Here is a 24,402-nt window from a genome sequence, read left to right on the forward strand (position 1 = left end):
GAAGAAAAAGTTAATTTGTGTAATCTTGAATTATAACTATTTACTTGGCCAAGGTAACTGCACTTGAAGTGTAGTCTGTTGAGGTTTTTTGAATTTTATTTTTTATTTAAAGGAAAAAATTATTTGTTGGTTCTTCTGTCTTTTTGCTCCCAGTTGTGCTTAGCTTTTACTAATTTTTTTTTCCATAGAAACTTTGGCCTTTTAGGATAGGTAATTATTAACAGGTCTCACCAGTTTGTTTTGAGAATTTATTAGTCTGTAAGTGATATATGTTCTTCTGTTCAGAGTGATTGAATAGGAGACCTACCTCCTCATTTTAAATTAGGACAGAATTTAGATCTGAAGAGAGGAATAACTAATTTGGTGTGATGTACTGAATAGAGTTAGCAATAGCAGGGCCCACTTAAGAAATTACTACGTAAAACCGAGGGTGTTAAAACTGTGGAAAAGGTTCTGAACAGCAACAGTCAGGCCAGTGCTGTTAGGAACCTAGCTAATAAAGACCACTGGCAATCTGACTATGGAACATATGCCTGCTTTGACACAGAAAAACCTGTCAGGTTTTAGGTTACTTCCACCTTTTGCTCCATTGCAGAAGGCTGTATGTACGTTACGTGACAGATGACATAATGGATTTGTGTAGTGAGACTGCTGTCCAGATGTTCTCGTTGTATTTGAGTCATTAAGACTGAGCATATATTTCTCGTAACTATCTGTGACTACAAACTGAATGTAAAAAGTGCAGTGATTTAATGACATTTCCCTTTTTGCAAACTCTATGGACTATGACTTCATCTTCTATATGTTTTGACTTCACAAACACTTTGAGACTGGTTTTAGTTCTTTTGTTAGTAATGGAAAGTACTAAATGAATGTTTTATTTGTCTGCCAAAAATTTGCTTTCATCATGTAAGGAATATAAGACACTATTCATGCTAATCAATTTTATTGCCCTCAAGTGGGGGAGACTTTGAGATTTCCCTTAAGTCAGAAGAATATAATATGTTGATTATTTTGCAAAGTAAAAATACACCTGGCACTCAAGTGGCTGTAGGTCATTCCATATGTTGGGTCTGTATGCCACAAAGTCCAAGTAGAATCTCATCTTCATTCTCAGTCATCCCCCGTATGATTTATGAACAACCCTCACTCAAGAGCCTTAATGAGTCTACAGACAGGACAGGTCTGTTGTTCCTAATATAAAATCATGGGTCCATTTGTATGAAAGTGTTCAAAATGACCTGAGACACAGAGTGGTGTAAAGTTGTATTTGTGAATGGTGTGACCAACCCTGCATTTTTTGTGGGTTACCTTATCTATGAGACAGTGATCCAAATAAAACTAATAAATTCAGAATTCATGCTTATGTTAACACACAAAATTGTTATTTTATTTCTGTCACCAAGTTCAAGCAGGAGAACCAGAATATTTAGAACAGCCATCAAGAACTGATCTTTCAAAGCACTTAAAAGAAGATTCTGTACAAGCAATCAATAAAGCTTTAGCTGAACAAGAAGATAGAGGTCCAGAAGCTATAATGGATACGGTGAGGATATTTTGAAGCTTGAAATACTACTTTTGCTTTTATTTTGCAAGTGGAAACGATATAATAGCTGATAAAAGGGCAGGGGGGTGTGGAAACTTTGAACTGAAAATTGCTATTTCTTCAGGGACTGTCCAACACTAAAATCTGTCCAGAAACTGTGTACTACAGTAATGGGTGTAGTAGGAGAAAAATACTAAAATAGATGTCCTCTATGTGATTAAAGTACTTGTTGAGAGTACAGCATATTGTTCAAATGACAATCATGTTTGTGCCCACCATCTTCTCAAAATGTTAGGGGGTTCCATTTTTTTTGAGGAGTAAACATTGACATTCCATGTAAAAGACGTGAAAAATACTGATTTAAACATTCAGGTTTTTATCTGAGAAATATAAGATTATAATTGAGTTCCCTTGAAAGACCTATGGAAGTTAAAGTAACTTTCAAAAATATGGGGTTTTTCAACAGTATTCTGTAGCTTTAATGCAAATTCACAACTTGGTGAAAATTATTTTTTTGTGATTCATCAGAATCATATATTAACTTAAAACGGTTATAAGAATTAGTGTTGAGTGATTCTGTTTTCACTTCAAACAACAAATACTAAGAGGAATTGGAAATTAACTACTTCATGAGTTATTAATGAAACCAGTATTTAACACTTTTTTTTTCAGCAAATATTTTTTTGCTTCCCTTGAAGTATATAGATAAATGACCAATGTAACTTGCCACAAAAGCAAGTGCCTTAAAGCAATACACGCATCTCTTGGAACTGTATCCATAAGGATAAAACATACAAAATGTACAGTATAGCTTCCTTAGGCACCCCTAGTAACCACTAGAGATACGAACAATTTAGATCTGTGCAAAATTTGAAGCATGCTTCCTAAGTTCAGGTATGAATCCTCATTAAACAAAAGCAGTCTAGGCCCAGGTATCTTTGGGGCCAACAGGAAAGTCCTCTTAAAGCCTTTGAAAATTCTGTGACACCTTGTTGATTGTTACACCTGACATGTTTTCCATCCCTCTCTCCTGTGGTGTCAGGAGAGTGGAGAAGCACGCCTTCCCTGCTAAACTGAAATCAAAGCCAACAGGGAAACTAATCTAACCCTGGATGAAAAGATCTCTACCACTAATGCTTTAGGCTACTGCATATCTGACTTTTTTGAGTTCTCAGAACACAGAACAGCTTAGGTGGAGCCAGTTTAATGAGAGTTACCTGCAGCTGAAGGGGTAGCTATGAAGATAGCAAACCCCTGATAAAATGTCTTGCATGATGCTGTCCTCTTTCTAGGGTCTGTGGGCATCCGTCCTGGTGGGATGTGGAAGAATCTTACAGACTTGATTCCATGGATCAAGTGTTTTAGTTTAGGCTAATGACACTTTGCATAGTGATCAGCCTTAGGACTTTACAAGGCTGCGGTTGAGGAACCACATGGGGAATGTCATGATAGGCTTAATGAGGCAGATGCAGGTTGTCTTGTTCCAGTATTTTCACTGCATTGTTCTGCAAGAAGGTGGATGGCTCTTTAAAAATAAAAACAAAAAAACCCAAACCATGCAAACACATTTGTTTCTAGATAAAAGAATTTAATGTTAGAATCTAAAACCAATTTCTAGTTCATCTGAAGGTACTCTTGTTAATGTTTAAAAGCTGCTCTCTGTATACCCAAATTTAACTTAGGCAGAATTGTGCTTCCTTCTCAGTGTAGCAGCATGCTTTATAATTATTCTGCTTCCATATGCATTCTGAAATGCAGGCATATATTCCTTTCCTCCACTTTTTGTTTGTCTATTTTAAAAGAAGGAAAGCCAACATCAGAACATGTACCAAACAGGGCTGTAGGTTAATCACCACATGATCATTTGTGTCCATTTTCTGCCCTTTTGTCCTTTTTTCTACCCTCTGCACAGTCTTCCTTTGTATTTATACAGTGCTGGGTGTAAATAGATACCATGTGTGTTTCTGGAATCTTTGTTAAAAAATGAGACTATTGTAATAGTTGCAGAACAAGTAGCATGGCATTCTGTGATTGCTTAGATTAGAGTCAAGGTTAAGTTCTGCAAATGTTGTAAACTGGATATTACACAATGGTAGACATAATGATAGACTGTAGGAGCTGAGATTTGTCTCCATTTTTGTTTAAAACTTACTTTAACATAGCAAGAATTTCAGTGACTAACCTAATCTTCCCCTGCTTTTCTGTCTAATTACTTTTCTAAAAAAATAAACCTGTTGAATGTAATGCACCTTTAAATATTCTTTCAAATATCTTAATTGCTAGAGGCTTTTTTGTATTTTTTCTTTTTTTCCCCAGAGCATCAGGAAATGTTAGCCTCTGGCTTGTTGCCATCCCTTAGCATGAATTCATCAGATACTTCAGTTATATTTAGTAATTTTTTTGTGGACTGTATGAAAAGAAGTGGTCGTTCAGACTCATCCTTTAACAACTGCCTTAAATTTGTAATGGATGTTAGAGTTGCAATACTGGCATACTAACCTGTAAAGATGTAATCAGTGAATAAAGGACAAATGGAATCTTGTTAATAATGGCTTAATTTTAAAATGTACTGCTTAAAAAAATTAAGAAACTGTAAGTAATTAGAGAATATAAATGATCTTTATAACTTTTTTCAGAACTTTAGCCGTGCACATCATTCTACTTGATCAGCCTGTCAGTTTGCGTGTCTCTGTAATTTTATCTTATTTTTTTCTGATTTATTTTTTTAATTTTCCCACACACATACTGATAATGATTTTCTTCTGCAGAGCTCTGATAATGCCCCAGCTCAACCAGCTCCTAACCAGCGAGTTGTAGAGGTGGCGATTCCTGATGTAGGGACTTTTGTGATTGAGTCAGAGGAGGGGGGTTATGACGATGAGGTACATTTGATTGCAATTGTGTGCACCGCTCCTCCTCGGTGCTTTCTTGTGCTGCCTGATGAGAATTTTTGGCATGTTTGCACATCGTGACACCTAACAGATTTCTGCAAAACTAAATGCTTAGCCATTTGTAACCTTAACAATGTCTTAATTTGTAATGAAATATGAAAGGAAAGCACTAGCTACTCTAATTGGGCACGCTTTGCATGGTACTATTTACACTAGAGGTGTATTTGTCTTTTAGCTGTGGAAGTTGAATGTTTGTGTTAGGCCAGATAGCCTTTGAAATGCTGGTGATAGACTGCAGACTACTACATTATTTAAAAAGTGACAGGATAGTGAGTGATGTTCTTAATGTTTGTGCTTTCTTGTCAGTCCAATAAAGCTAATGTTCAAGTCCAACCCTTTATTTGCCAAGGTTAAGCATTTCAGACTTCAAGGATTAAATTATCCATGGAAATAACCTGAAACTGATATGGCTGGTGGAGCTGACTCTTCCAAAGCTTAAGAAAAAAAAATACAAAAATTCTTTTTTCCCCAAGTCAGACCCTGGGTGGTGTGTGTACCTGGTACTACTTGAGGAGCAGATGAGAGGCCCGTGTTATCCTGAGACACGTTATTTTTCTGCTGCCCTATTTTAGCAGCAGAAAGCAACACTGCCGGGTCATCAAAATGTCCTGTCTTAACACTACTTTGTTTTGTTTTGGTTGGGAATAGCATTGGTGCAGCCCATATTCTCAGGTGTCTGAGCATGTGTCCTTGGCGGGCTATGGGGAGCTTTTGCTTCCCAAGGCAAATGAATATTTCAGGTCATTCTGCCCTGTAGTTGTGATCAGTTGTAACTGGGAGTATGGGATGGGGAATAAAATGACTTAATTGACATCACACTGTTTTTGGCTTCTCACAGATGTGTCGTTTCCACCTTTAAAGACATGAGGATTTAGCCTCACCTAGTGACCTGCTTTTTTTGTGTTTGGTTTTTTTGTTTTTTTTTCTTTTTTTCCACCGTTGTCCCCATGCCATTGTCTTTCTAGAGGATTATAACTTTCTTCCCTATTTCCCTGTTCCTTTTGTAGGTGTGTTCACTTTTTTTTAATGTTATTCTTATGTGTAGGAAACTCTTCTGGAGAGTTTATAGGGTTCTTCATGTATTGTTACTGTGCCAGCTATACCTTGGGTAGGGAGAGAGGGAGTGTTTCTCTTTGCTCACAGATAACAAAGGGAAAAGGCCTTTCTGACTAACCTAGATGTATCAAATTGTTTGTGTATATCTCATGTGAATAGCTGTGAGATGTGTGTCTTATGTTTGGCTTTGTGTTTGTTAAATGTTTTGGGTTTGATTTTTTTTTAAGAATTTGTCTGCAAATGCTTCAGGGACCAATTGCATTTGCAGCAGTGGGTCCCTTATTTTGATGTTGAAATATGCATAAAATACAGGCAGTGTAGTTTACTATGTTTTTAGTATAGTATATATAAAGTGTGACTGGGTGATTTTTCTACTTGAAACTTTTTTTTATCCTTTGGTAGCCATGGGTAGTAGCACTCATTCAGTGTGCAGTTTCTGATGGATACTAATGCTGAACGATGCATGTTCCTTTCCTGGGAAGTTTTGACCATGTAACTTTTAAATTGTATTTGACACAGTTCTTCCAATTTTTTTATAAGCTTCCTTTAATCATATGTTGTTACAGTAAAAATATATACACATGCCATGACTGATTTGCAGAATATGCACACCAGATCTGTATTGAAATGTGCCATTTCAATGTATGCATGCATTAAGTTGCTTTTTATCTTGCATGAGACTAAAAGCATATTGAATTTGGTCATTCAAATATTAATCATTCAAAACTTCTACCTTAAATCCCTTGTGGCAGGTCATGCTGACCCCGAACATGCAAGGTATTATCATGGCTATAGGTAAAGCCAGGAATGTTTATGACAGGTGTGGGCCAGAAGCAGGGTTCTTTAAGGTACAACTAACATTTTCAACTTTTTCTCCTCTGACTTTTCTTGTTAGATATGCCTTCTCCCTCCACCTTTTGGTGCATATTAAGACTGTTCCAGTGCTTATACGTACTCTTCTATGGTATCAGTCCTCCATTTAGATATTTCTCCCTTGAAAAATAGACAGCTATTTCCCTGTTGATTCAGCAGTACACTGCCTTGATATCAGTAGCTTATATGCCTTTCTGCATTCTGCCTTTCTAATAATAGTAGCAAGTAACATGAAACCTACATGTGTAATAAATAAGAATGTGTCCCCCCCGTCGTCCTCCGTCGTGTCGTCCCCGTCCCCCCCCCCGGTAGTAACAAAACTCATGCCTTTGCTAGACTGTTTGGGACATCAGTATTTCATCATTTACTGTTTATTTCAAAGAGATGTTCTTGTTTTGTACTCCTTAAAAGCTTTTCTTAGTTAGTTTAGTTAGGGTTTTTTACTTTTTTTTTTATAACTGCACGGATGTCAATACTATTTATTTATGCAGTGTTTTATTACTGGGAATTAGACATTAGGCTTTTTGTGGTTATTACTCATCACGATGATACGAGATTTAAAAACGTGTTAGTCAAATACACAAACTTCTGAGAATTTTTAGCTCATGATCTTTTGAATTTTCAGGGTATTGGAAACGGAATTACTTTGACATGATGTAAAATCCTCTCAAATGTGATGGGGGGGGGGGAAGAAATTTCTTGCTTGTCGTTGAGTAGCAGTCTCTTTTCTTTTTAATTGTTATGGTGTAGTTGCAGTAGAAGAAATTGTAAAAACCAAATGAAACAAAAAAAACCCCAAACAAACAAAAACCACACACACACGTACCCCCAACAAAAAATTCTCTAACCCCTTGGTAAGGAAATTGAAATCTCATGGGTTTGTTTGTTTGTCTGTTTGTGTGGGGTTTTGTAATGGGTACTTAAAGAAGCGTTATGACCATAACACTTGTTTGCAGGGCTGTCTCTGTTAACCGTGCCTGCCCTCAGGGAATGGAGAGACACCTGCCATAGCCTCTGTTTAGTGAAATAGGTTTTGTTTGGGATTCAGTACTGGGTTTTGGTTTTGTTTTTGTTTTTCAAAATTATTACTTAATGAAAAGTTGTCAATCTTTTTTATTTTAAGTTGGGGGAAAAAAAAAAATCCTCATTTGATCAAATCAAACTCTTTACCAGAAAGTTTAATTACACCAAATCATTTTTTGAATGTGATGGGTGTTTTGATAATTTTAAAACAGAAATGCAGTTCAAAATAAAATTATATTTAGTGCTTCAGAGTTATCAAAACAATGCTCAGTTGAAATGTTTTTTCGGTCTTTAATTTTGAATGCTTAAACATTTTCACTTCATGGGAGACAGAATTTGTCTTTGAGTGAGAAAATGTTGTGACACTAAATTGTTGGAGAGTAGAAAAGTTTCCTTACTCATTTTCTGCTGAACCATGTTTGCAATAACTTAGAAGAGGCGGAACATGCTTCATTTTTGAGGAATACATTAGTATGAACATATGCAGATGAAGTGGTCCTACTTAGTAACAAAATTCATATTTTGAAATGTATCAAATGAAATCTCATGTTACTTCATAAACTTACTGTAAAAGCTTCTGTGATATTTTTAATACTGTTATGCTCCGGGTTTCTTCATCTATTTGGTTTATATAAAGTGAGTATGTACAGAAAATTGTGGGTGTTTTTCTATGATATCTTTGTTTCATTGTAACCCAGGTAAAACCCATTTGACGTGGGTCATTGTTACTGCCAAGGTTTCACCTCCCCCCTTAGATCTCAGGCTTGAGATGTGACTAATACAAACCCGTTAAGATATTTCTTGATCAATGACCTCTTCCAATCATCCTTCTTTAAACTTTATAGACAGTTCCTTGCAGAATGTTGCCTTAAGATCTTTATATAACATTCTCAGTGAGAAAATGAAAGCATGTAATACTTTTTTCTACTGTCCCTTTTTCCTGTATTCTATGTAAAGAAATAGTGTTATTCTTCCATTGTACATAAGATTTCTGAATCTGTAGTATACCTTTTTATTTTGTTTAAATATTTGTATAAAAATATAGGTTTTGCATTGCATTTTTTCCTACTTCTAAGTAATTATCTGAACAATTAAATGTCTAATAGCAATTGCTTTTTGTTTCTGGCCTACCCCAATAAAGATATTTAATTGCATAGTTATCCATGTTGGTTTTCTAATGATAGAACTTCTTCTGACGTAAGATAATAGAAACTCTGTCTGTGGCATTTGTTACTTATCGGTTCTCCCAAACTTCCTTTTTAATAATAATGCATATGATTAGTATTTAAAAATACTGATGCAGAACGTTCTCTTTAGTTTTAAAATTCTCCACATGCTCTGTGTTTAAGCCTGTATGAATAGTGTCCTACCCACGTGTCTAGTCCTGAAACAAAATGTGTATTAGTAGGGAATGGGGGCCCAAATTTCTGGTACTTAAACGTCAAGAAGTTACCTGCTACTGCCTAGTATTGCAACATAAAGGAATTTGAAATATTGAACAGGGTATTTTTCTGCCTGCTTTGGAGCTTTATTTTGTGCATATGTTGTATTGAAATTTTGCTAATGTGTGAAGCTACTGTGTTAAGTCATTTGTTTCAAGTCGACATTTAGTGTTAGCAAATAATCTGATCACCTCCCTATTTTGAGAGATAAATTATGGAACATATTAACATTTGTCACCATTTTTCTGATTACTTTTCTTGTTGTTGCTCTTGTTCATGCTATATAGTTTCAGTGACTAAAATCTAATGAACATAACAGACGATGTTCATTAAAATCTAATGTGCTGGCAAAGCTGGAAAAGTAAACGCTTCTGATGACCTCTAAAGTTGATCCAAAATATTCAGTGCGGACTCTGTCCTGCCCTATAGGAGACTAATACTATTCATATTGAAGTATTATTTTCTTTAGAAATCCTACAATTTGATTTTTGTTGAAAGACATTTTCCACTCTCACTTAGTGTTTCCAAAATCATATCTGTTTATTAAACTTTCAGTAGAATTTGTTTTATTAATGTATTTGCATTTTAACCATGTATTAAAGGTACCTTTTTTATCTTATGAGATTTTAGAAGACTCCTTTAAGTAAAGTGTCTGAAATCTTATACTGCTTTTGGACTGTAAATGCTCAGAGAGGCCCCTCTAGGGATTGGATAAACCTTCTCTCAGGGAGATGTAGCACAGGATTGGGACTGCTTTTGAAGTAAAGGTCTACCTGGGATTTTGGCAGGCATAGCTGGGGAGAGACAGGAGCAACTTTACCACTTGTCTGGGGTTTTTGGGTGGTTTTTGGTTGTTGGGTTTGGTTTTTTGGTTGTGTTTCTTCATGTAGTTCAGACTTGTTAGAAGGGTGGAGTATGGAATTGTTAAAAATTATTTTGTAGGCAAGAGGCCATTGGACATGAATTATCCTGTTAGTGTCTGTGACATTTAAGAGTTAAAAGCCAGAAAGAATAACGTATATTTTTAAAATTATTTAGGCGATTAAATTGGAATACACACGTCTGCTAAAATTAGCCCAGGAAGATCCACCACCTGAATGTGATTACCGTTTGCGTCATGCAATTGTTTACTTCATCCAAAACCAGGCACCAAAGAAGATAATTGAGAGAACATTACTGGAACAGTTTGGAGATCACAATCTTAGCTTTGATGAAAGGTAATAAGATCTGCATGTCTCATTTCCTGTGCTCACGAACTTTCTCTAATGGGTGGAGACGCCCCTTCGTATTCAGATAGCGCATGTAATAGAGGGAAGGCTAGTGTGTGTGTTCGGCTTTATCTTCTAGTTAGTAGCTTGCAAGTATATTTCGTAAAAAATATCATCTTTATAAAAATCTCTATAAAAAGAGTAAAGATGAAGTTGGCTTTCTATCATTATGAAATAAGGAGAAATACTCAGTGTTGCTCATAATTTTGCACATAGATTTCTGTACCTTCTTTCAGAACACTGTGTAAGGCTGTGCAGTTTGCATTCTTCACTGCCCTGAAAGCCAGCAGTAGACAGCAAAGCCTTACAAGCTAATATGGGCAGCTTACTTGAATGCAAGACAATGTCTCTTTTCCACTTGAAATTCCTTATATTTACTTATTTAAATAAATAAATAAATTGAAAGGTAGGGAACATTAGTCTGATTTCTGCATAGTGAATAAACCTCTAATGTTACTTCTGCAAAGTAAATATCGAGGAGTTTCAAGCCATCTGAACTTTAAATTAAAGACTGAGCAATGTGGCAATTTAGCAAAACAAAATAAGAAGTAATTCTTAAATAGCACAGGCCTCCATCACATGTACTTCTAAAGTATGCCCTCTCCTGCTGATTGATACCATGCATAATAAAAAGCATATTTTCCACAGTGTTTTCATACTGGTTTGCATAAGGTTGTAGCTTATACTGTTTGAGGCTGCTGTCTTTGTATGGATAATATCCTTTGTGAATTTCCAGTAATCTTCCATGATTTCTTGTTGCTTTTTGTAAGGTGCCGTAACATAATGAAGGTTGCTCAAGCTAAACTTGAAATGATAAAGCCAGATGAAGTAAACATGGAAGAATATGAGGTCAGTATTTTTTATACTTTAATTTAAACTGTAACATGAAATAGTTATCAGTAAGCTGAATTTTATCTTCATAAATTTCTTCTTGTCTTACGCTAAGAAGTTAAAACTGGTTATTGAAAGACCATTTATTTGTAGGAATGCTGCTCTGACCAGGTGGTCTAAAGCTGTTTTTTCCACATGTGTAATTCCAATGACTTGAGCCATAAATAAATGTCAAGTTTGAGTCTGTCCTTACTCCTTAACATGTCTCGACGTCACTAACTATTTCATAATTTATCACCATATGAGCCAACTGGCTCTCTTTAGTCAGAAACAGCTAGCAGCGAAGGAGTGAGAGTGGTCTAAAGCCAGCCTTATATATCTTGAGAACTGGGTCACAGTCACAGTTGTGCTTTTCCTCCAGCTGTCTCTGCAGCCATTTCCATTTTCTTATGAGCACCAGATTCTTTTGTTTGCTGAGACCATGCATAACCAGTTTATGCATTTATTTTTTCCTCCTGCACTATTTAGAAAAACTTGGAAAGAAGAGAAAATCTCAGACATTAAATAATCGTGACTAATATTTGCGAAAATAATTCATCTCATATTTAAAGTAAAGTCTGTAGCTGATTTTACAACATCAGTTTCAACTCTGTGCAATACTGTTCGTAACAGGGGATATTCCAGTGCACCACCTAAACCTCATTGTTATGCTCGTAGGTCCAAACAGCTTGTTCAGGCGGACTATGGGAGTAATCTTCCCCTCAACAAACCAAGTGAAAAATATTTACTTGTCATTTCTCATTACCATGTTTAGGACCTAGAGTAGATGTCTACTACGTTAGTGTGCCATCCCTGGCCTGTGAGGGGAAAGGACTCTCATAGTGGAATTTCTGTTGCAATTCTTTTTAGGCTGTGCAAGGCTCAATATCTTACCATTTTCTGAATGGCATTGCACAGGTAGAATAAACAATTCTGGACTTAGCTTTAAGAGTGAGGGAGTGAGGTGCCTTCTATTCCCCTGCAGATACATGCCACTTTCTTAGCTCCTGAGGCAGATAGTTGGTGGTTTCTCCAAAGATTGTATCAGTATTTGTCCTGTATAGTGAGTTGGCATTTTATGGATCCTTTCTCATGCTCTTTGCATTGAATCTGTAAGTGGTTATGTATTGTGGTATGCTGTCCCCTATTTTATCTTTAGTTGGCTACTAACCAACTGCAGTAAAAGAGCCTTTTTCACTTGGCGCATTTACCTGTAAAGTGTACTGGTAGTCACTTTGTGTAAGTGGCGATGCAGTAAGATAAATGTTTTGCTCCAGTATAAATATCTCCACAGTCTGAATTGCATTTGATTTTGTTTTTTTATCACTTCCCATGTAATGTGTTCAGGCTTTTTCTCTGTCATTCTTATATTGGAAGTTAAGCTTAATATTTAGTGTATGAAAAAGCTTTCTAACACTTTCTGAGTAAATAACTGAGTGTAATGTAGGGAAGAAAAAAAGGCTATTAGCTTCTCAACTCTTTTTGAGAAGAAAAAGGAGATCTCATATAATTCTGACTGTGGTTCTCCAAAGATGCTTTGTGTTCCTTTCAAATGGTAATGCATTCTGTAAAAATAATCTCATTTAGAAATATTTGAGGTATTTAAGAATTTTCTTTTTATTGAGGGAGGGGGGGATGCAGGGAGACTTTTCCCACATGCAAGCTTACTAGGAGTCCTTAGCACTTACTGTGAGTATTCAGCACTAAGTAAAGTGGGGGGGGAGGGGGGGAGGAAAAAAATATTGTATTTCATGTTTGTGGATGAAATTCTGTATACCCTTTCTTATATGCAGAGATGGCATCAAGACTATAGAAATTTCAGGGAAACAACCATGTTTCTCATGGTAGGATTGGAGTTTTTCCAAAAAAAGAGGTAAGTGGTAGTATAGAACTCAAATGTGGTAGAGCAATTCGAAGGCAAAATGTAATATTGAAAAGTAAAGCTATTTTTAAAATTAAGAATTAATGTGTTCTTAATTTTATTTAAGCATTTATTCGGTCCATTAATGTCTTCAGTCTTGCATCTACCTCAAAGTTTCCCACAACTTCCTATTCTTAATCTCAATTTCTTCTTTCCTTATCAAGCCATGTACTCTTTTCAGAGCACCCTCCATGTGCACCTGTATTCCTCTTTCCCTCCTACTCTAAGTGCTCTGGGTATCCCTCAGACATAAAAATCTTTCCTCTCTGGCACCACATGTGCACATACTTTTATATGCTTTCTTCAGCAATCACAATTAGGCAAGTCCCCATCTTATCCATCTTTTTGTTGGGTCTTCCCACAAAAGCAATTTTGCCTTCTGCATTTGTCTAAGCTAAAATTCCACCTGTGATGGGCTTGAAAGGTCAGGAAAAAAGGACATATTTGAGGAAAACTATAATGCGTAACTATCATAGTTGTAGCTGATTCTTCTTAGCTCCATGAGGCAATGGTGATTAATTCCCTTCTCTTTTCCAACCAAGTCAGGAATTGTGGCTATATAAAATTGGTAACATTTATGTACTTAATGCACTATAGCTAAAACTTACTCTGATCTACTACATGCAACAAGGATGGTGATTACAGTATAAATGCCTCAAAGCATTATGCAGAAGAGAGTCTTTGAAACAGAATTGTTCAAAACTGCCTCTTCCTCCCATGCCCAGCCAAAGGAACAAAATGATTAGCTGCAAAATAGCCAGTGGCTGACATCTGTTGTGTGAAAATTGAGCTATCACACGATAAAAATTTTTGACTGTGAAAACAATTCTGCAGTCAATCACTCATTTTTCTGTATAACACAGTAGGTAGGGGAATATAGTGGGAATCAAACTTAATTTCTTGTGTGTATGTTGTGTAGTAAATTGCTTCATATTTCTCTTTCTTGTTTTGTGTGCTCCCAAACAAGAAAGGCCCCAAACAAAACAGGAAAATTGATTGGAAAAGACACTGCCTTGTCTTTGTGACAAGCTACATCTTTGTAAAGTGTCTAAAACAATGAGTCCATAGTCCTGTTTTGTCTTCTGGTTGCTAGCGTGTAATAAATAGTACATTCATTAATAATCTAAATTGCAGTATGCTGCTCTGTCAGTCCTGAACAGCTTATGTACAAAGGTCGGTCAGAAGATTGCCTGGCTTATTTGAAAAATAAACACTCTGGTATTGCTTGATCCCTTAAGGAGGCAAAAATGTCTCGGGCATTGATGTGGTATATAGGAACCCTCATTGTTACTCCCAGACTTCATGCATGCTCAAAGCATGCAGGCAGGAATGGAAGATCTTCAAGTTCCTTGGCACTGGGACTCCAGGATGGCACCTTCAGCTGCAAAATACCAGTGTTTTCAGTAATCCACTTCTTACCATAATATATTCCGATTATGCCAGGGGGGAGGGAGGGAAGCACAGGTTTCTGCTCTGTGCTGAACAGCATTTTTGGTATAGTTTTTCATTATTTACATTAATTTGCAAAATTAGGGTGAGGCATTTGTTACTAAACATCTTTGTAATTTAGAAAACAAGCCTATAATGACCAGTCTTAGAGTCTGATATTGCTCAAGAATAAAAAATATTATATTATCAGACTCACATAACATCCAAGCAAGTGTAGCATTCATTCCCTTTGGCAAGAAATGCAATTTCATAAATGCTTCAAGAGGTATTTAATACAAAGACAGTAAGACTAGGGTTAAGCATGCTTAGAGGATGGGTGAGGATTGGGGTATCCATTGACCTACTCTAAAGGTATCTATTGCAATTATGCACCCATGTTTCAGCTACAGGTTCCCAAAGGACTGAGATATTTACTGAGGATCACATCTTGTAAACTGTAGAGGGCAGTACTACCATCCTTATGCTGAAAATGAGACTAAATTGATGAACTCTTCCAATTCCCTTATTAACACTGAAATTGTAAAAATGTAACTTCAAAAATATTTATGAAAACAGACTTTCATAATTGAAATACAACCTTCATCAGCAGGACTGTTTTGAGGCTTTTTTGCAGAAACCAGTCTCCCTCAGTTGACCAACTTCTCTTAGTTTAATAACACTATTTGGTACCTAGCAGCACTCAGTCTCTAGATGGAGCTAAAAATTGGCCTTTATCCAGGTAGTCTCTGATTTCCTTAAATAATTGTGCTGTGTTGAACAAACACAAAATCAACATTAAAGAAGTGGTTTGGTGTATCTTTTTCTCCTCTATGTAGCTTTATAGGTCTTGGCACTGGAGTGCAGAACATGCAAGACTGCATTTGAAGGCGCAAAGGAAACAGCAGTTTCTTAGTACAAGTGAAGATCACCTTATGCTGAGCACTGGGAAGTCGTGCCTAGTTTCAGTGTTCACTCATGATCCCTTATGGTGGTTGACAAGGCCCTCTTCACTACAGGTGGAGAATTAAAGGGTCTTTCAGGCGTATCTTCTCTGACTGCATGATAGAGTAGTAACCTGCTATGGGTGAGACGAATGCAGCCAGCTAATGAACCTCGGCAGGAGTTTTACCTGCAGCTTGCTGTTGTGGTAGTAACTGAAAAGTGAACAAACCATAGACCTTAGCAGTTGCCTTTTAAGTTTCTTAGAAAGCCAATACAGTTTTTCAGTTTTGACTGAAATGCCTTTTTCAAAGCAGTGCTAAAATTTAGCCAATCTGTGCTTTCTGAATCTTTTCCAAAGCCTAGACCCAGTGAGCTCCATAATTCTGTGAGCAGCTTCAGTGATTTTAGGCTTATGCTTCATAGGCTGGAGTTTATATGCACTTCAGGTGTGAAAAGGCAGAATCTGTTTGCTAATTTACACTGTAATTGTATTCGTCAGACTCTCAAGTTATATAAGGACTCTGAGCGTGGATGTACAGTAATGATGATTTCAAATAGCTTACCTTCCTGTTAGATGGCACTACAGTTGTTTCAGGGAAAGGTTACACAACTCGGGGAAGGAGCAGGAAGAGAGGGACTGGGAATAAGGCCACTAGCAGCAGCAAGTTTTTAATTCGGATCAGCTGAGTTGTTGACACTGTAATTTCAACCAGTGGTTTCACAGATAACTGAACTACAAACAGAAAGGGAGAGAACGTCCTGCTCCTCTGGCTTTATATCCAGCAATTCCAGTTCCTTGCAATCATCTTCTCCCCTTTCCTGCTACATTAAGCTTTCTGCTGTCTGTTCGGTTGTGTTGGTGATCAGTGGTGTGAAGAGTTTTCACGGGCAGGAGAAATGGACTTGAGCACAGGGTATTAAGACTTCTTTTAATGAAACATAGCTTTGTATTTTGAGGACAAAAAGGTGGAGAGCAGTGACTGTACTTGTAATATATTAATTACTTAAGCAATAAATATTTAGAATTGCAAGGCACTATGAGCAGATCTCATGGTGGAAGAAAAAACTTCACAGAAGATTCTGAAATTATGGTGTTGGGCTTCATCTTGTTCTTCTGAACAGGGATATTAGAAGGTAAAGCTTTAAGGAACCATTGCTATTTCAAGTAGCCTTTTCCCTTTTTATGTTGTCTCATTGGGAGGCAGTACTGTAAGTCTCGAGTTTGTCTACTAATTTTTAGTCATTTTTAATAGTTTGGTTTTGGTAATTTAAACCTGAACCATGACCTCCTGTTCTCACTAGGAGTGAGGGAGTGCACAGTGTACTGTTCCTCTAACCACTCCGCTAGGGAAATTTTCTTCCTAGATTTTTTTAGTTTGAATAAAAATGAGATTTCTAACTGCTTGTTTTTAGGGTAGATGCCTGAACTGCTTTGAATGGCTGTCTGTCATAACTGGGTTTCTGTAAGTCAGAGAATTAACAATTTAAGGTGTTTGCTGGAAATGGTATGCAGCAGTGTGAGGGGAGATTGTTAATCTGTGCGTGAAGAGATCTCTGTTGATTATTAACTGTTAGGTTCTTAGGTCCTCTGTTACTCGTCCTTTACCAGTTAGGCTTGTTTTTATCTTCTACATTTAGACTAAAGACAGAAATATCAACAGTCCAGCACCACTTTTGCTTTTGAAATGCTGTCATGGTTTCTTCCATCACTTTAGACTTCAATAGTTTGGAAGAACTTACAGTTAGTGAGGCTAAAAAGTCACAGTTTATTTTTTAGAAATAAGGTGACAGATTTAAATTTTATTTGCTACAGTGTAGAATGCTATCAAGATATATATGGCAACAGAAGATCAAACCTAATGTGACATAAATGCACACAGGAAAAACTAAGTTTTCATGTATACTCAAGGCTAATCCAAAGCTATTTTTGAAGTGAGTGAAATGATGTCCGTTGGTTTCAGTGAGCTTTGGATCAGACTTCATGTGCAAGTGATCTAACCTGATAATAAAATAAATTGTTCTAATATGCATAAAAGATGAAATTGTGTGTTAGAAAAAACATTATGAAGAGATTGGTGGGGAGGGGTGGATTTACAGTCAAACAAGCAAGTGAAGTTATGTATCCTTTGAAGAGCGCAGTAGTTAGCTTGAAATAGGCGGTACCTGGATGTTGCATCTAATGTTTTTGTTTCTTTACTTTACTTCAGCTATATGGAAGCCTTGCTCTACCTTATCTATGCTTACCAGAATAACAAAGAACTCTTGTCCAAAGGCCCATACAGAGGGCATGATGAAGAGCTGATATCTCACTACAGACGAGAATGTTTGCTAGTAAGTGAAGGGTGAAGTATGTTTCAAAAAGTTGAACTTGCTGCATAGCTTTAACAAAATTAATTAGTAGAAAAGTGTTGCCATCATGTAAAACAAAACCAACCAAACCCCCTTTTCATTAACAAGTTAATACTTAGACTTGTGTAAGGAAAAAAAAGCAAAAGTAAGAAGGAAAACATTATTCCCATTTTTTTAATAATCAGTCATCATCTTTATGATTGTAAATAGCGTGCTCACTACCATCATGTCTGGGCTAGGTAGGAACAACAGTTGACAGTGTTGAGTAGACTCACCCTGTTGCCACAGTTTGATGGGGAGACAAATACTGGAAAAGGCATCAGCAGGAAACAAGGGGTTTTTTCCTTGATTATGTCACTTTTAGCAATAGTGAGAAAACAAAAGCAGGCGATAGGACCTCAGTCTTAAAAAGAACAGCTGCAGAGGTTGAGTTGGCAGGTATCAGATGAAGTGGCTTGAGGAATAGCACAAGATCAAGTGGTTTAGTAGAGTACATGTCTCATTGCTGTAAATGTTAAAGCACAGCTGTGGTTAATACAAATTACCAGGTAGCTTTGTAGAAAGACTATGCTGTAAAACAAACAAACTGATGCATGGTAGAATGTGAAATGCTGTATACTTAAAGGCTTTCCTTTTTTGTGGTGGTTTATGAAGAAACTAAATGAACATGCTGCAGCACTGTTTGAATCAGGAGATGATCAGGAAGTAAATAATGGCCTGATCATTATGAATGAGCTTATTGTCCCGTGTTTGCCATTACTACTGGTGGATGAAATGGAAGAAAAAGATATTGTTGCTGTGGAAGATATGAGAAACCGTTGGTGTTCCTATCTTGGACAAGAAATGGAACGTAAGTCATTTATTCATTAAGGTAAAAGGCCCTTGCGCACCTTTTTTATAAATGTGATGTTTTCAATGTCTTGAATTGAGCCTATATCTTTTGTGCCTTGCGAATGTATTTTGAGCTACCCTGCCTTTGAATAATACTGTACACATTTAAATAAACAGTTTTTCCATGTATTGCACTGGGGTATTAGGCCTTAAAGGAAACATGCTTTTTGAATGGAAAAAATTTGTGGTGTTAGACCATCTGAAGGGGCATTTATATTAACATCTTACTAGGAATTGGTATGTCCTAGTTATTGCTGGCAGACCTGAAGAAGGTGGATTATTCCAAGTGAAACTCCTCCTCTTCCCACCCACCAATAAAAAAAAAGTCAATGTTGGGCAGAAAAAGGAGAATTCCCCATGCAGATGTAAATGCTTATGTTCGTTTTTCTTGTTTTATTTGCAGCTAACTTGCAAGAAAAGCTGACGGATTTCCTGCCAAAACTCCTAGATTGTTCTACAGAGATTAAAGGTTTCAATGACCCGCCAAAGTTACCCTCTTACTCCACACATGAACTGTGTGAAAGATATGCCCGAATCATGTTGTCACTCAGTCGAACTCCAGCCGATGGAAGATAAATTCTGCAACCTTCCTAAGCACATTGTATAAACTTTTTTAGTTCTTAAACCTTGCCTTCCTGTCACAGGGTTTGCTTGTTGCTGCTATAGTTTTTAACTTTTTTATTTTAATAACTGCAAAAGAGAAATGACTGTACAAACTTTAGCCAGACTGCAAACAATTAAAGCTGAGAATCGCATGGCGCTCAGTCGTTTCAACCAGAATTGATGCAACATGCAAGTCTGATCATTATGGCAAAACTGCTTTTTTGCCACTTATCTGTTACAGTATTACTTTGCTTTTATCTTAAGATCCTTTACTTTATCAACAGCTGTCTGGATCATTTTGTGACTGCAACTACTTTAAGTGTCCAGTGCTGTGTAAATACATGGTACTTGGTAGCTTGTAAATGAAATGAAAGAATAAAGTTTTATTTATGGCTACTTCTGTGTTTGCAAGCAGATACCTTGTATATTAGTGTAAAATACGGGTATTTTTAGAAGAGATACAGTATATTGATGGGTTACTCAATTTTATAGACAAGGTTCTTCAGGATTTATGGCCAGTTTAGTTACAGGTAGTTGGAGATTACTGTGTGCGAATATACTGAAAAACTGTCACAGTATTATACACTATGGTTTTTTGTATATTCTTTACTGATCTGTATGATACTGCACCTGAACACTTTTGTGTGTGTGTGGCCGTGCCAAGTCTTTTCTGATAGTAGGGACTGGTTTCTGAAGCAAAACAATAATGGCACCTTCCTTCTATTCTAGAAAAAAAATTAGAAAAATTAAAAGTATTTTCAGTAGAAATATATTACACCCTCTGAGCAAAATTTCTAGAAAGTGATTTAAGTAGAGGAAATAAAGGTTTTAAAAAAGTGGAATTTATGAAGCTTAAGAATTAATCCGTTTTTTTTAATTGGTATTTTAGTCATGTAAGTGACCAGAAATAAAACCTTACATTAATTCCTTACTTGAAATGGGTTGCTATTGTTGCAACAAAATATCTCGGAAATCTTTTGTCTGTCCTAATTAAATTTCTGTTGGAAGTGGAAGAAGAGATCTATAGGGCTTGTTTTGTAGAACTGAAATACTGTCCGGTTTTAATGAAGAAACTTAATTATTTTGTGGAAAAAGAAATTTAATGCGTCCTTAGGTAATCCTGTTACCTGACACTATTTTGATTCCTACTCTTTATAGAGAACTTTTTGTGTTAGAACAGTAAAATATGTGAATATCTGTTTGTATGTTTTTATTGGAGCGGCACTGAACTTTTCATTACAAGCTTTCAAGTGGTGTTTATTCGAATATCAACTAATAAAAGAACACAGAGGAAGGGAAGGAGTCATTAAGTTCAGACCACCTAGAAATGTAGCGGGCATAAATGTAGGCATCTCATATGCAAGAAGAGGCAGAGTTCAATCTTAGTATGTATCAGTCTTGAAAGTTGTTCACTCTTGAGAGATACTGGATCACAACATACAGTGAATAGAGTGTGGCCTTCACTTAAAAAATCTTTTTAGGGTTGTTTTCCTCTTCTGTTTTCAATACTGGAGTGCTTCATACTTTGTCAAACTATCCATTTATTTTATCAATTTTTTTTAAAAAAGAATATTGAACTCTTACAAGTGCAATACTACTCAGGAGCCTTTTTTTAGGTCTGAAACTATCGATGTGTGAAATATCACCTTTCAAGGAAAAAGATATGCATATTATGAAAAGGGTAAAGATGCATTTTAAAAGATTTCACATTTTGCATCTGTTGTACTTTGAAACTCAAGAATATGCTTACTTAGCACTGTGTATTTTTAAACAAGGTTTTGAACAGATTAGACTTCTTGTTTGCCTTTTTCAATAATGGTAAAAACAACTAAAAGTGAACGAGCAATTTTATTTCTTTGCTAACAGGTTTTGAATTCGAATGTTTGTGAATACTTTTAAGGAAAGCTCCCCTCTACCCCTGCAGGAGCCAGTTACCCTCATCATCTGTGTAATCTTCCATGACAAACACAGGGGAAAAGGCATTCTTTCTAAGGTAAAAGAGGAAGGAAGTATTTCACTTGGGAAGAATATCTAAGATATTTAAATTAAATGGAAGCAAGCAAGGACCAGATTATTTGCTCTTTTTGTTTCAGGTTTTTTCAGTTTCTTAAAGTATCAAAATAATCCATTGTAGTTCATGGTAGTTGTATTCATGATAGTTGTATTCATTTGCAATGACTTGAATTTTTGAGTTGAATTGAGAAGGTCTGTGTAGTAGAGCAGAAATAAATATGTATATATTTTACTATTTTACTATCTTTTAAATATCTTGGATGAATTTTTAAACCTTCAGTTAAATCACTAAGTACTATTTTGTCTTAAAAAAACCTCTCAATTCCCATACTGAAGAGAAATATCTACTTACATAATTCAGTCACAGATTAACAGGTAGCCAAATGAACTGTATGTTTTACTACATTACACAGTAACTTGTATAGGTTTTGTGCTAGGCATTGTGAATCCAAGATATCAGCTATCTTATTGCAGTGAAAAAAGCAAGGTTTTTATCAGGCTTTTTTCAGTTTATAGAACACAGAAAGATTAAGGAATTGGACCCAAATTCATTTACTAAATCACCTGCACCATCAATTAAATGTAAGGGTTTCTTTTTCCAGATATTGCTTTATACCGTGGAGGACCCTGAAGGCACTGCAGTTTTTCAGTTATGTACCTGACATAAACTGTAGCACACAGGAAACAGTCTGATACTGTCCAACAAACGTAAAGGTCCATAAAGAGAGACAATGGTGGTTGTTTATATTCTTCATTTTGTGTTGTTGCCTTTTCTCAAAATCCAGTGAGTCCAAATGTCTGTGGGAGGCCTTATATAAACACAAGTTAAGAATGTTGATGAAAAAATGCACCACTCTAAGTGTATAATAAATCACCTCATCTATGCAGCGTTTTCCAACAAAAATACGTATGTTATTTTTTTTTAAAAATACCTTCTGGTTTTGTGTCTAGAAGGATGCAAGAAAAATGGGTATCAGTCACGGCATTGAGAGGAAAGCGGTTGCATCTTTCCATTACTTGCTTCTGGAGAGGATATTAATACAGATACAAAAAAGCTTTTATCCAAAGAGGTCTTTTAGCAAAATGCAGTAGGTAGAATTCAGAAGGGGAGTGATTCTTTCAAGTGAAACAGAATTATTTTTCATGTGGCTGATATCCAGTTTTCCTTGACACATTGTGTCCTTGAAGATCTTTTGAAACCCTGGGCTTGATGGATAAGCTATTAACTGAAAACACTCTTAATTCCTAAGGAGCTTCTTTCTTTGTAGGCAAACTAATTGTATCAGTATTCCCCTAGTTGAGTTTCCATCAGCAGAACATTCCCACTTGGTTCAGCTCTTCTATTTCAGTTTTGATCCTTATGGGAGCAAAGCCACAAAACTTCTGAAGACACCTGTATTTCTTATAGCTCCGGCCATCGCTACCGTACACACATGTGCTCCCACTTTATTGTCATGCCCTTAAAATCTTGGACTTGGCTACAAACTTTTCTTCACCATGAATTTCAGATCTTCGCTGTAAGTAGCAGGAAGAGACTCATGCTTCTCAAACAGCTTCTTGAGGCAGCACTTTGAAAGAACAGCTTGACTTGCTTTCTGGTGGTTAGGATCAACCCAGATCCCCTTCTCACAGGCTGGGAAGTGTATCGTGAGAAAGGCTTATTTTCAGAATGGTGTTCACTGGATGGATTCATCATGAGTGTTAAGAATATGGTCATCCTTCATCTCTCCCTTCATATCTTAATTGAACTACCTCTCAAATAAAGGTTTGGGCTCCATGGTTCTTTCATTCACTATCTTAATTTTTTATTTGCCCCCGCCCTGTTTTTCCTCATTTAAGTCACTCGAGTATCGGCTTTCCAGGCTTTCTAGTTTGTTTAGTTTTTGCTTCACCATCAGCTGGTCTAACCACCATGCCTTCGCTACTGGGTAGAGCTAGTGATACGGAACCAGGATTCTTCTGCTTCCATCTGATTAGTGTGGGCTTCAGTTTTCACCTCTACAGGCTCCTGGGTGCTTTTCTTGGAACCGCCCTGGTGTGTATGCCTGTGCAGGATCTGCGGGTCAAATAACACCGTCTACACACATGCTGTTTGGCAACTCAGCATTTGAGAGCCTGAAATAGGAATGGTATGGACAGTTAGTTCAAGCTGCAGATTTTTTTCTGTATAATCTGTTGGCACATTAAAAAAAAAAGTGAATAATTTGTTGGATATTGACTTAACCAAGCACTCTCTGAACTGAGCACTTCAGAAGCATGAGGGGTGTCTCATGTGCTGTGTCTCGGCGCTATCTCTCCAGGTTTATGAAGGCTGTAGAGGCTGTTCCTGATGTTGAATAATCTTCAGTTCACCCTGATCCTCATACTTTGTCTTGAATTATTAAAACTGCAGTCAAATATAAATTTTGGCAAAAGGCTATGTCTTCCTATGCTGGTTTAAGTTGGTATGTGTGCAGTCCCTACCCATGTCTGTGTTCTCTAGGTATTTCCTATCACTTTGTGGGACTGTATCTTCTTCATTATCTGTGTTAAAGTTCTCTGAACCCATTTGTACTTCACGGGCAGGCAGGCAACAGGGAGAGCGCAATAATTCCTGTGGATTTCCTTCAAGAAATAAAACTTGTATTTTGTCTGTGACCTTAATCTGTAACAGTGAAACTTTTAATTAAACTGTGGTCTAAAGGCTTGGAAAACATGTGGGAGTTTGGGGATGGGTTGCTTTTTTTTATTATAGATAATACAGAATCATAAGGTGGAGGGAATTACTACATAAACACAGTAAACTTTTATATGGATTAGGAAAAAAACTTTTTTTCAAGTAAGCAGTTTTAAGCAAAAATGTCAGTGTTAAGTAATGCAGTTTGGAGGGAAAAAAAACCCTCATGCTTTCTTAGGGAATAGGTTGGAGAGTTAGGCTTTTCAGAGAAACCTTGATCTATAGAACTGAAAGTCTTGTAACTTTTAATAGCTCAAGGTAATACACTCTTGTAATCTGCTTATGAAGCTCTCTTGTTTGGAAAGATTCTTTAAGTTTTGCATCTCATGAAGCAGATTCTTTAAAAAAACAAAACAAAAAATAATAAAAAACCAACCAAAGTACCCTTCCCCACAAAATCAAATAACAAAACCCCCATTCCTTGAGGGAGATAAGATTGTTCTGAGAAGTCCAAGTTGAGTTTGGATGCTTAAAAGATTTCTTACTTCCTCCCTTCCATGCTTACAGCCT

General features: G+C 36.5%; 1 protein-coding gene across 3 annotated transcripts in view; it reads left to right on the forward strand.

The window, feature by feature from the left end:
- The window catches only part of USP25 (ubiquitin specific peptidase 25), a 95,575-nt gene extending 75,202 nt beyond the window's left edge, over positions 1 to 20,373 (forward strand). For 2 of the 3 annotated variants that reach the window (XM_072886251.1, XM_072886270.1), the window contains 9 exons: positions 1,407 to 1,546; positions 4,315 to 4,428; positions 6,306 to 6,401; positions 9,930 to 10,108; positions 10,930 to 11,008; positions 12,823 to 12,902; positions 17,528 to 17,651; positions 18,324 to 18,519; positions 18,964 to 20,373. In XM_072886251.1, coding sequence (XP_072742352.1) covers positions 1,407 to 1,546; positions 4,315 to 4,428; positions 6,306 to 6,401; positions 9,930 to 10,108; positions 10,930 to 11,008; positions 12,823 to 12,902; positions 17,528 to 17,651; positions 18,324 to 18,519; positions 18,964 to 19,136 — 1,181 coding nt within the window. In that variant the 3' untranslated portion in view covers positions 19,137 to 20,373. The remainder of the gene's footprint in view (positions 1 to 1,406; positions 1,547 to 4,314; positions 4,429 to 6,305; positions 6,402 to 9,929; positions 10,109 to 10,929; positions 11,009 to 12,822; positions 12,903 to 17,527; positions 17,652 to 18,323; positions 18,520 to 18,963) is intronic. The other variant, XM_072886260.1, reaches the window with a different exon arrangement.
- The last annotated feature ends 4,029 nt before the right edge of the window (positions 20,374 to 24,402 follow it).

Source organism: Ciconia boyciana, chromosome 1 (assembly GCF_034638445.1).
Source record: "Ciconia boyciana chromosome 1, ASM3463844v1, whole genome shotgun sequence".
Taxonomy (NCBI): Eukaryota; Metazoa; Chordata; class Aves; order Ciconiiformes; family Ciconiidae; genus Ciconia; species Ciconia boyciana.